Here is a 12,987-nt window from a genome sequence, read left to right on the forward strand (position 1 = left end):
GTGCCATTCTGTAGTTTTGTCTCATATTCATCTTTTAATCGTATTTGCAAATGACTCCACAGCCAACAGAGCAATTTTGTCTTTACTGTTCCAATATTTATGGAGGGTACTGTATATCACCATCCCCTCAGGACAAGATGCTAGTTTCTCCTCCCTCATCTCCCTGCTTGTTTTTACACCAAATGCATTTTGGGAGTGGGGTAACGTTGTACACATGTGGCACTGCATTACCCCAGAGGAATGTAGGATGGGTAACTATGGTGACAGGGCTCGTTTCGAGGGGTATTCACAACCCAGAGGAAAGCAAGACAACAACTAAGTTGATGCACTACTGAGATAACCTACAGCCGCAGCTGTGGCACGAAACCCAAGAGACCTCACATTTACTCACCTCCTGAAACAAACCCATCAGTGTGCATTCACCAAAAGCTTGATGGGAAACAAATGTTCCACCAAGATTTCACTTCCTCCTAAACTCACTATGAATGAAATCTAAACATGACCGTAGAGTGGAGAGACACAAGCGTGTGTAGATCTTAATTATGGTCTTGTTTAATTTCCCAAGCGTTTTGAAGTCTAAAAACTGATCTGTAGATTACTAGCACTACAGTCGGTCCGTCCTGACAGGGTAAGTATTTAATCTATTAACTTTATTTTCAATCTCTTAAATATCATAATTTGTATCATAATGTTGTAATTTGTCAGAAAAGACCATGTATTTAGGTTTGTGGTAGCAACCTAGGTTTGTGGGCACAAGCAAAAATTAGCTTGCTATGTGAAGAAACAGTCCATACAGAGTACGGTTCACTCTCTATCATCTCTATATGCACTTAGTCTCCATTACAGCAGGCATACCTTTTCACTGCTGACTGTTAGGTATTAATTATACATTTGAGATGAATGAGGTATGTTGAGGGAATCGATAAAGGGGTATGTATGTATGTTACTAAAATGAAAATCTCTTTCAGAAATATTGAGAACAGCATTCCTAATACTGCATTTCTAATATGACTTTGCTCTTGCATCGTTTATTTATTACAATGATGGAATGAAATGGAAGCAAAAAAAAAATAATGGCCTGTTCATGTGTTTAAAATTGCATAGGAGTTCGTATAGAAGAGATGTGGGCTAGAATGTCCCGCACACTTCTGATTGGTCGACCAGGAGTCAGCCAAAACTATACTAATATAGCAAAGGCGTTCAAAAGAGTCAATTTGTGACAAAGCTTCAAATTTGCATTTTATAATTTAAAACAGCTTTATCCATTACAAGTGGGGTTTTTTTCCTACAAAGGGGATTTGGCAAAAAGTTTAACTTCTGGAAAGTTCTCCTCCATGATTGTAGATGATTCAAAGAGCATCTTGAGCTTTAATGGAAGAAGAACATCTGACTATCTATACAAAGAGTCACATGACTATCACAAGTATCTGAGTAGTGATCTGGATATAGTGCAGAATCATAAATACCTATTAAACATTTTACGTCAGTGTTTCTCTGGTTTTAAATCCCACTAACTACACCCTGTTTCAATTCCAGCTCAAACGAGAACCATGATGAAACTGCTTTAACAAAAGTGAGAAGTCAGTACTGCAGTATTTCATTCACTTCTTGTAAACACAACTCTAAACCTTTTGACCCTGGTTAACATAAGCTTTTTGGTACAGCTTTGCATCATCAGCTTTTGAGTAAAGTCCTATTCTTCACCTCTTTCTCCACAAGATAGCCATCAAGGCCAAGATAAGCAGGTTTAAATGAAGTGCTATTGGCTTAGCTCCCACTCCATTCATTCTGCGGATCTACTGAATACTGATCCTAGACCAGTCTGGAGGGCAATGTTAATCTCAAGTTTACAAAGACTTTTTTTTTGTCCTTCAACAATTGCGAAGAAGAGTGTGCATCATGACGGTAATTAAATATTTTTTATTAAAACATACTATTGGCAAAAAAAAAAAAAAAAAAAAGTTGAGCCAACTTAAAATTAAGGCATCCAGCTTCAGCAGATTTTTGAGTCTTTTTATACAACAAAAAGTTGAGAATCTCCTACAAAAATAAGTTGAGAGAACTCAAAAATTTGCAAAAAGCTGGTTGCCTTAATTTTCAGTTGGCTCAATTTTTTTTTTTTTTTTAAGTGCATATAATGAGAAATATACAGCACGGTGTTATCGGTGTGCACTAACAATAATTTAAGAAGAAAAAAAAAACAGTTTCAATAGCCTAATCAATAATGTTGGTGGATGAACTGTAAGAGCTGTCTTTACAATCTACACAAGTGTGTCCGTGCGTGCATACGCGGTGCGCTCCAAAACGTACAAGCAAAGTACACTTTGAGCTTCGGGCGCATCCAAACGATCAAATACACACAAAATGTGTCAAAATTCCCGGCTACGAGAGTATTCACTTAAACACAGTTTATGTCTTAAGTGGACAAGAACAGTTGGGAGAAAATCCAATGTGTGTCAGTATATTATCTTAAAGAGAGAGACAAAATGCAAAGAGAAAAATCGCCCACAACTCTTAATCTGAATAACGTTATAGCTTTAATAAGCATTAATCTATCAATACATACAGTGAAAACTATGCAGTGTTCATTTACATTTGATTACTTTTAGATTTCTTTTGTAGCTATTACTTACCTGAATATTAATATTAGTAGACCTTCATGGAAAAATGAAAGCACTGATTATTTCATTTCATTTGTATATTTGTTTTATTGTATTGGTCAGTTTGTTTTACTTTGTTTCTTTGTTCATGTTCTTACTGTATCTTATCTTATGTATATAAAACACTAAAAATGCCTGCACACTGGTGCATTTACAAATTGATGTTTTATATTCATTTAATTAAAAATGTATTTTACATTTCATTTATATATATATATATATATATATATAAATAAAACAAAAAGCACCGATAAGAATACCGTTAAAGTACCGGATCGATAAGCAGTATCGGTAAGAGTAGTAATACCGTTAAAACCTTAACAATATCCATCCCTAAATATAACATGACAAAATATTGAGTCAATTGTCAAAACACTGACTGAAATAATTGATCAAAAAAGATCATCAGGTTTTACACAAGTGTGTAACTTGAGTGCTGTTTATTCTATTCTATTCAACTTTTCACCTATTGCTATGAGCTAATATCATTTATAATGGAAAAAAAATAAAAATAAAATTCAAAAGGAAAAAGTGAAACAGTTTTAAATAAAAAGTGAATTTAAAACTGTCACATGTGGATTAATTTATACTCTATTGTATATTTCTTCATGTAGTTCATCCCCAATCAATGAATCAAATGTGTGGGAGCAGGCATCTGCATTGCGAGGCCACATACAGTTGGGCAAAAAAGTATTTAGTTCTCCCACTTAAAAAGATGAGAGAGGCCTGTAATTTTCATCATAGGTACACTTCAACTATGAGAGACAGAATGGGGGGAAAGAATCCAGGAAATCACATTGTCTGATTTTTAAAGAATGTATAAGTATTTGGTCAATAACGAAAGTTCATCTCAATACTTTGTTATATACCCTTTGATGGCAATGACAGAGGTCAAACGTTTTCTGTAAGTCTTCACAAGGTTTCACACTGTTGCTGGTATTTTGGCCCATTCCTCCATGCAGATCTCCTCTAGAGCAGTGATGTTTTGGGGCTGTCGCTGGGCAACACGGACTTTCAACTCCCTCCAAAGATTTTCTATGGGGTTGAGATCTGGAGACTGGCTAGGCCACTCCAGGACCTTGAAATGCTTCTTACGAAGCCACTCCTTCGTTGCCCGGGCGGTGTGTTTGGCATCATTGTCATGCTGAAAGACCCAGCCACGTTTCATCTTCAATGCCCTTGCTGATGGAAGGAGGTTTTCACTCAATCTCACGATACATGGCCCCATTCATTCGTTCCTTTACACGGACCAGTCGTCCTGGTCCCTTTGCAGAAAAACAGCCCCAAAGCATGATGTTTCCACCCTCATGCTTCACAGTAGGTATGGTGTTCTTTGGATGCAACTCAGCATTCTTTCTCCTCCGAACACGACGAGTTCAGTTTTTACCAAAAAGTTATATTTTGGTTTCATCTGACCATATGACATTCTCCCAATCCTCTTCTGGATCATCCAAATGCCCTCTAGCAAACTTCAGACGGGCCCGGACATGTACTGGCTTAAGCAGGGGGACACGTCTGGCACTGCAGGATTTGAGTCCCTGGCGGCGTAGTTTGTTACTGATGGTAGCCTTTGTTACTTTGGTCCCAGCTCTCTGCAGGTCATTCACTAGGTCCCCCCGTGTGGTTCTGGGATTTTTGCTCACCGTTCTTGTGATCATTTTGACCCCACAGGGTGAGATCTTGCGTGGAGCCCTAGATCGAGGGAGATTATCAGTGGTCTTATATGTCTTCCATTTTCTAATAATTGCTCCCACAGTTGATTTCTTCACACCAAGCTGCTTGCCTATTGCAGATTCAGGTGATACAGGTGTCTTTTATACTGATAACGAGTTCAAACAGGTGCCATTAATACAGGTAACGAGTGGAGGACAGAGGAGCCTCTTAAAGAAGAAGTTACAGGTCTGTGAGAGCCAGAAATCTTGCTTGTTTGTAGGTGACCAAATACTTATTTTACCGAGGAATTAATTAAATTAATTAAAAATCCTACAATGTGATTTCCTGGATTCTTTCCCCCCATTCTGTCGCTCAGTTAAAGTGTACCTATGATGAAAATTACAGGCCTCTCTCATCTTTTTAAGTGGGAGAACTTGCACAATTGGTGGCTGACTAAATACTTTTTTGCCCAATTGTATTTAACACCCAAATCTACACGTATATATGCAGAAAAACCAACAAGAGACTGTGCAGATCTTTTAACAGAGAAACAGTAAGGACGAAGCTTTGAGATCAGAATCTACTTTTTTTGTACTCACTACAAAATGCTCATCCCTAGTCCTAAGAGCAACTGCAAAGGTCAGAATGTTAATCAAATGCATGCGTAGCATATGGTTTTATCCCAAATTCATTCATTTTACTATCCAGTTAACATCAGTAGATAATTAATGAATTGTAATGTATTATAAAAATTGCACCGAAATATAATATGCCAGCACACTGTGGCTTTAAGCATATTTATTCAGCTCTGATGAAAATCTCAGAAGCTAGTGTGAGACACTAATGGGAGATAATATGAGATTATGTGTTTGTCTGGGTCACTAATGAGGCTTAAACATACCCTTCTTTGCCTCGATTATGGATTGCCAGCTCGTCTGAAATGCCCTCCTCTGTTTTAAAGGCATCCCAGTCCATCTTAGACTTCTCCAAAGTGCTCATCTTCTGCTTTTTGGCCCCGAAGCTATTCAGGATGCTCCCCATGCCCACTGGCCTCTTCACACTAGAGGAAGGAAGATCATAAAAGATATTTTGGATCAGGATTTATTTTTTTAATATTAAAATTGGCTGTTCTAACTGAGAGGGGCAAAAACAAGCTCCAGTGACATTTTTGTTGGATTTTAAAGTGGAAACAGATCATCTGCATCAAAATAATTTTGTTTAAAAATGCAGAAAGACAGACAAAGGAACTGTCACGGGTCAATCAGGAGGAAGCAAGGATGCAAGCAATATGCTTTATTAAATAGTCAGAGGACACAAACTGAATCTCAAAGTCTCTCGGGTGGGCAGGTGGCGCAGGGACTCGACAGACAGCGTGCAGGTGGTGAGTGGTGTTGGTGAATCCAGCTGAGGTGCACATCCAGGTGAGACGAACCAAGAAGACGAAACACGGACCAGGAACCAGGCAGCAGACGACACGCGAAGACACACAGAGGACATCAACCAACGATCTGACAAAGACAGGAGAGTGCGGTGAGACTTTATAGGTGAGTGGATTGGCAGCAGCTGGTGCGGGTAATGAGATCAGCTGGCGCGCTGATGAGCACTGAGCGGCGACGCCCACTCACACATACACACACACACACACAGAGAACAACAATGCACGAGACATGAAGAAACCAGTGAATTCATGAACCGTGACAGTACCCTCCCTCCTAGGAACGCCTCCTGGCGTTCCCAGACTCCCTTACCTGTCGATTGTAATCATCAATAAGGGAGTGATCCAGAATGTCTCTAGCAGGTACCCAACTTCTCTCCTCCGGACCGTAACCTTCCCAGTCCACCAAGTACTGGAATCCGCGTCCCCTCCGCCTAGAGTCCAGAATACGATTGACCGAATAGGCGGGTTCCCCTTCTACGAGTCGCGGCGGTGGGGGAACCGGGGCTGGCGGATTTATGCGTGCATAAAACACAGGTTTAATCTTGGACACATGGAAAACGGGATGAATCCTCCTGTACACTGGAGGGAGTTTGAGGCGGACTGTCACCGGACTAATGATCTTGGTGACAGCGAACGGGCCAATGAATTTAGGAGCAAGTTTATTAGACACGGAGCGGAGAGGAATGTTCTTAGTAGAAAGCCACACTTTGGAACCGACGACGTATACGGGAGGTCTAGACCGGTGGCGATCGGCCTTGGCCTTGGTGCGCGCTCCCACCTGGAGTAGAGTCTCGCGGGCTCTAGTCCAAGTGCGATGACACCTCTGGACAAAGGCGTGGGCGGAGGGAACCGCGACTTCGGATTCCAGACTAGGAAAAATTGGTGGCTGGTAACCTATACTGCATTCAAACGGAGACAGGCCCGTAGATGACACTGGTAACGAATTGTGGGCGTACTCCACCATTGACAGTTGTTGGCTCCATGAGGAAGGATTCTTGGAGACCAGACATCGCAACGTTCTCTCCAAATCCTGGTTGGCTCTCTCAGTTTGACCATTGCTCTGGGGATGAAACCCTGAGGACAGACTAACAGTAGCACCCAGCAACTTACAAAACTCTCGCCAAAATTTGGACACAAATTGGGGACCTCTGTCGGAAACCACGTCCGTCGGGAGGCCATGTAACCGAAAGACGTGGTCAACGACTGTTACCGCTGTCTCCTTGGCTGAGGGTAATTTGGGCAAGGGAATAAAGTGGGCCGCCTTCGAGAATCGGTCCACCACGGTTAAAACTACCGTGTTACCCTGAGAGGGTGGGAGGGCGGTGACAAAATCTAGAGCGATATGGGACCAGGGTCTCGAAGGGACCGGCAGCGGTTGAAGGAGCCCATCTGGGGGTCTATTGGAAGTCTTACCAGTGGCACAAACTGAGCAAGCCAAAACAAAACTGTGAACATCACGAGCCATAAGTGGCCACCAAAATCGTTGCTTGACTAAAGATGTAGTGCGACTGACTCCTGGATGACAAGCCACATTGGAACAATGTCCCCACTGAATAACGTCGGACCGTAATCCCTCTGGCACAAATAACCGGTTCGGTGGGCATCCGACCGGAGGCGTTACCCCTTGTAAGGCCGTCTTGACCTTCGATTCGACCTCCCATGTGAGTGTGGAGACAATTAAGGTCTCCGGAAAAATGCACTCGGGAGTAGACGGGCGATCGGAACGGTCAAAAATACGAGATAGAGAATCGGGTTTGATGTTTTTAGAACCCGGGCGATACGAGAGAGTGAAGTCAAAACGTCCGAAAAAAAGTGCCCACCGAGCCTGCCTGGAGTTCAATCTTTTAGCAGTTCTAATGTATTCCAAATTCTTATGATCGGTCCATACGATAAAAGGTACCCCCGACCCTTCTAACCAGTGACGCCATTCTTCCAATGCTAATTTGACTGCCAACAACTCTCGGTTACCAATGTCATAATTACTTTCGGCAGGGGACAAACGGTGAGACAAAAACGCGCATGGATGCATTCTGTCGTCTGCCGGAGAACGTTGGGATAGCACTGCACCTACCCCCACCTCTGACGCATCGACCTCCACCACGAACTGACGTGATGGATCAGGGGTAACTAGGATGGGGGCTGAAACAAAGCGGCCTTTCAGTTTGGCAAACGCAGCCTCAGCTGCGTTTGACCACCTGAACGTAGTTCTGGGGGAGGTCAAGGCGGTCAGAGGTGAGGCTAGTTGGCTGAAATTGCGAATGAACCGCCGGTAAAAATTGGCGAACCCCAGAAACCTCTGTAGGGCCTTACGGGAATCTGGACTTGGCCAATCCACCACAGCCTTAACCTTCTCAGGATCCATACGCACTCCCTCAGACGACACAATGTACCCTAAGAAAGGAACAGACTGTGCGTGAAAAGCGCATTTCTCCGCCTTGACAAAAAGCCCATTCTCTAACAGCCTCTGAAGCACTCGTCGAACGTGCTGCACGTGCTCCTGGAGAGAAGAAGAAAAAATCAATATGTCATCCAGGTAAACATATATGAACTGATCGACCATATCTCGCAGCACGTCGTTGACGAGTGCCTGGAAGACTGCCGGGGAGTTGGACAGCCCGAAGGGCATAACCAAGTATTCAAAGTGCCCCCTGGGGGTGTTAAAGGCAGTCTTCCATTCATCCCCCCTCCTAATGCGGACCAAATGATAAGCGTTACGTAAGTCCAGTTTAGTGAAGATTGACGCTCCCTGCAACCTCTCGAAGGCTGAGGACATCAGCGGCAAAGGATAAGTATTCTTTACCGTGATGTTGTTCAGCCCCCGGTAGTCAATACAAGGTCGCAGAGACCCGTCCTTCTTCCCCACAAAAAAGAACCCCGCCCCCGCTGGAGAAGAGGAGGGACGGATGAACCCCGCTGCTAGAGAATCAGAAATATATTTCTCCATAGCCTCTCTCTCTGGAACAGAAAGTGAATATAACTTGCCCTTAGGCGGAGACGTACCTGGCAATAACTCTATAGCACAGTCATAGGGACGATGCGGAGGGAGAGAAGCAGCACGAGACTTACTGAACACCTCCTTCAGGTCGTGATACTCCGTGGGCACGTTTGACCAATCCACTGTCTCCTCCTGAAACGTAGAAACAGAAACAGACGGACAGGCAGACATAAGACAAGATTCATAACATTTAGTGCTCCATTCCGATACTGATTTCTGCTGCCAATCTATCCTGGGGTTGTGTTCGGTGAGCCAGGGGTGTCCTAAAACAATGGGTGCCAGGGGGGAGTCCAGAATGTAGAAGGAGATGGTTTCAGAGTGGTTGCCAGATACAATGAGTGTGATGGGTCCAGTAGTGAATGAAATGGTGGGAAGGGCTTGGCCATTGAGGGCGTGGACTGCGATGGTCTGAGTGAGGGGTAGAAGGAGAACTTGAGCCTTATGTGCAAATGTGTAGTCCATGAAATTGCCCTCAGCCCCAGAATCCAGCAGTGCATGACAGTCGTGCGTGTGAGTTGACCATCGTAGTCTTACCGGGAGGAGTGTAGATGTCGATGAGGTCTTCTCAGCGGAGATCCCACCCGACAGTAGCCTCAACCTTACTGCCGGGCTTGCCCCTTTTACCGGGCAGTTGTGAGCAAAGTGTCCTGCGGCGCCACAGTAAAGGCAAAGGCCCTGGGATCTCCGCCTCTCCTTCTCCTCCCGGGAAAGCCGAGCTCGCCCTACCTGCATGGGCTCGTGATCGTAGACGGGGCTGACCACGTCCCTGCCGCTGGCTCGTAGATCCTGAGTGGCTGCTGGAACCCGAGCGGATGAAAACCGGCGTTCCACTCTGGAGACTCGGGAATCCACCCGAATGGCCAGCTCAATCAGGCCATTGAGAGTGGCCGGCAAATCCAGGGTGTAAATCTCCTTCTGGACGCGATCAGCCAGCCCATGCAGGAACATATCCCACTGCGCCTCCTCGTTCCATTGGCACTCTGCCGCCAAGGTCCGGAACTCAATGGAGTAGTCGGCCACAGACTTCTCCTCCTGTCTGAGATCCGCAAGGACACGAGCCGCCTCCCTTCCCGCGACCGCGCGGTCGAAGACTCTCTTCATCTCGGCGGAGAGTGTCTGGAACGAGGCACAGCATGGATCTTGGTTCTCCCACACCGCTGTTCCCCATAGCGCCGCTCTCCCCGTCAGTAATGTGAGCACAAAAGCCACCTTGCTTTGTTCCTTAGCAAAGGTTCTGGGCTGCAGGGAAAAGTGCATAGAACATCGAGTTAGAAACGCTCTGCAAAAATTGGGCTCACCGTTATATAATTCGGGAGTTGGTAGGCGGGGCTCTGACGGGGAGGCGTTCTCAGGTGGTACGAGGGGAATAGGCGGTGTGAGTGGCGCAGTGGGAGCTCGCAGATGTTGAAGTTGCTGGGTGAGCTCGGACACCTGCGTCACCAGGGCTTGAATAGCCCGACCCGATTCCTGCATGTTCCTCTCCTGCGTCTCCATCCGCGCTACACTAGAGCGGACGAATCTTTCTAGCGAGGACGAGGAACTGCTTGCTGCTTCCATGTCAGGTCAGATCGTTCTGTCACGGGTCAATCAGGAGGAAGCAAGGATGCAAGCAATATGCTTTATTAAATAGTCAGAGGACACAAACTGAATCTCAAAGTCTCTCGGGTGGGCAGGTGGCGCAGGGACTCGACAGACAGCGTGCAGGTGGTGAGTGGTGTTGGTGAATCCAGCTGAGGTGCACATCCAGGTGAGACGAACCAAGAAGACGAAACACGGACCAGGAACCAGGCAGCAGACGACACGCGAAGACACACAGAGGACATCAACCAACGATCTGACAAAGACAGGAGAGTGCGGTGAGACTTTATAGGTGAGTGGATTGGCAGCAGCTGGTGCGGGTAATGAGATCAGCTGGCGCGCTGATGAGCACTGAGCGGCGACGCCCACTCACACATACACACACACACACACACACAGAGAACAACAATGCACGAGACATGAAGAAACCAGTGAATTCATGAACCGTGACAGGAACAGGGTAAAAAATATTTCATGATTTTATTTATAAAAAGATAAAATGATGATCTAAAGTGGAAGGTGAGGCAATCTTATGCTGGTATGTGTCTCGCAACATGCTGCCGGAACAAAGATGTGTTTTGAACATTACCAAAGTCATCTTGACACTGAGGTTGCGCTTGGCTGCAGTAATGAAATGTTAAACGATCTGTGGAATGAAAGAGCTGAAGAGTCCAGACCAGTGGCCCTCCCTCTTGTATGTGGGTGCCAGAGGGAGTGAGGGCTGGGGAACTGCAGGGGGAATGGGGGGCGGCAATAGGACCTTGGGGTGCATTAGAGGGTGCCGGGGTGTCCAAGGACAGACGGTTTCACGCTCAGGCGAGTCATAGGAGAAAGGCTGTCATGAGGAACGAGAAGGAAAATTGTGTGTACGTGGAAGATGGTACAATTGTTTTCAGAATATGAAATGAATATAAAATATAAATAAACAAAAAGGTTTGGGTAGGAAGGTATTGCAATATCAGTTTAAAAACAGAGAGAACAAAACTGCACCACATCCTTAAAATTCCCTTAAATAAATCAGTTGTTAACGCTCTGTCTTGCTTCAAGCTGAAGTAAAATGAATGCTATGAACTTGTATTACTTGACTGCAGGGTAAAAAGACTTCATTAATTTATTAATGAACTGCAAGTTGCAGTTTCCTCACTGTGATCGAGTCCATTTAGCAGGACTTGTGTGTTCAACACACGGTGTGCACGTGCACACAGAGGAATGAGGCGACCCACAAACTGACACGCATGACTAATGTCTAAAGGTCTGACAAAATGCATCTGTCATCTGTGCAAAAACTGTCAACACTATTCAAGGAGGAAAACAGCGAGGTGAAAAATGCAAGAAGAAAAACGGAAACAAAGAAGAATGTTTTAACATCTGCGGGTACAAAATGACTCTTTATTAAGAATGTTTTCCACATCCTTTGGATATTTTCTAACAATATCTGGTCACATTCATCCATAAGTAAAACGTAAATATATTATAGATTTTTTTAATGCATTATATTTTTAGATATTTCCAATGTTTTATATACAAATGGGTATCATTTTTAAAATATATTATTTATATATAAAATATTGGATTGCTAGCTGGACAATTTATAACTGCACGTATGTATGTACGCACACCTGCAAACTGAAACATGTCAAGTGAAGCCCATGATTACATGCATCTTTGTGCCAGCTGTTTCACTGCAGTGCTGTTCCCATGACAGTCACAGTCTGGGCAGACAACACAGACAAAAATAATGTTGGGTTGCAAAAAAGGCAGCAAAAAGTAAAAATCAATAATGGTAAAATCAATACTGTAATTATATTCTCTCTGTTACAGCTGCAAACACATTTCATACGAGGAAATCTAACCTGACTGCTGCAAAGACTTATTAAAATCACATGGAAAACAACCAAATATTTTTATATGAACAATTCGGTTAGCCTATATTAAATTATCCACAGACAGCACAGCAGCACACTTGCCTTTCCATTTAAAAATGAGAATTGAAGAATAATTCATTTAAAACTGTCGCAAAGCAGTATCCCTGCACACAGTGGAATTTTACTGGTTAAAAGAGAATGGTTAAAAGAGAATAAAATTGAATAAAGTCATTATTATATTTTCTTTGCACACAAAAAATATTCTTGTAGCTTCATAAAATTAAACCACTGATATACTATTTCAACGATGTCCTTACTATATTTCTGGGGCTTGAACGTGGTAGTTGCATTGCTGTCAATGCAGGGTCAGAAAGCTCTCGGATTTCATCAAAAATATCTTAAATTGTGTTCCGAAGATGAACGAAGGTCTTACGGGTTTGGAACGACATGAGGGTGAGTAATTAATGTCAGAATTTTAATTTTTGGGTGAACTCTCCCTTTAACAAACTGAACATTATTTTAAAGTGCTTTATAACTGAACGGACTCAATCTGGTTTGTGAAGCGAGACAAGAAACAACAAAAGTGAGATGACGATGATTGTGAAAGTGTTACCTGCAGTTTAACAGCTTAGTCAACAGAACCAATATGTACACACAGAGAGAAACAGGAACACTGCTTAAACCCTTCCTGACAGGGAATCAATATACAATCAGGGCTCAACTGATAGTCAATCCTGTGTGCCATGCGGCAGTGAGCGGGAACGTTGGGCTGGGAGCCAGACCACAGTACACAACGCA

General features: G+C 43.8%; 1 protein-coding gene across 2 annotated transcripts in view; it reads right to left on the reverse strand.

The window, feature by feature from the left end:
• Positions 1–12,987, reverse strand: part of LOC306888373 (craniofacial development protein 1-like) — a 41,531-nt gene that overhangs the window by 7,587 nt on the left and 20,957 nt on the right. The window contains exons 6-7 of one of the 2 annotated variants that reach the window (XM_079446611.1): positions 5,633–5,821; positions 5,215–5,373 (exon numbers count right to left, since the gene is read on the reverse strand). In XM_079446611.1, the coding sequence (XP_079302737.1) occupies positions 5,215–5,373; positions 5,633–5,821 (348 nt within the window). The remainder of the gene's footprint in view (positions 1–5,214; positions 5,374–5,632; positions 5,822–12,987) is intronic. The other variant, XM_079446612.1, reaches the window with a different exon arrangement.

The sequence above is a fragment of the Barbus barbus genome, assembly GCF_936440315.1.
Source record: "Barbus barbus genome assembly, chromosome: 22".
Lineage (NCBI taxonomy): Eukaryota > Metazoa > Chordata > Actinopteri > Cypriniformes > Cyprinidae > Barbus > Barbus barbus.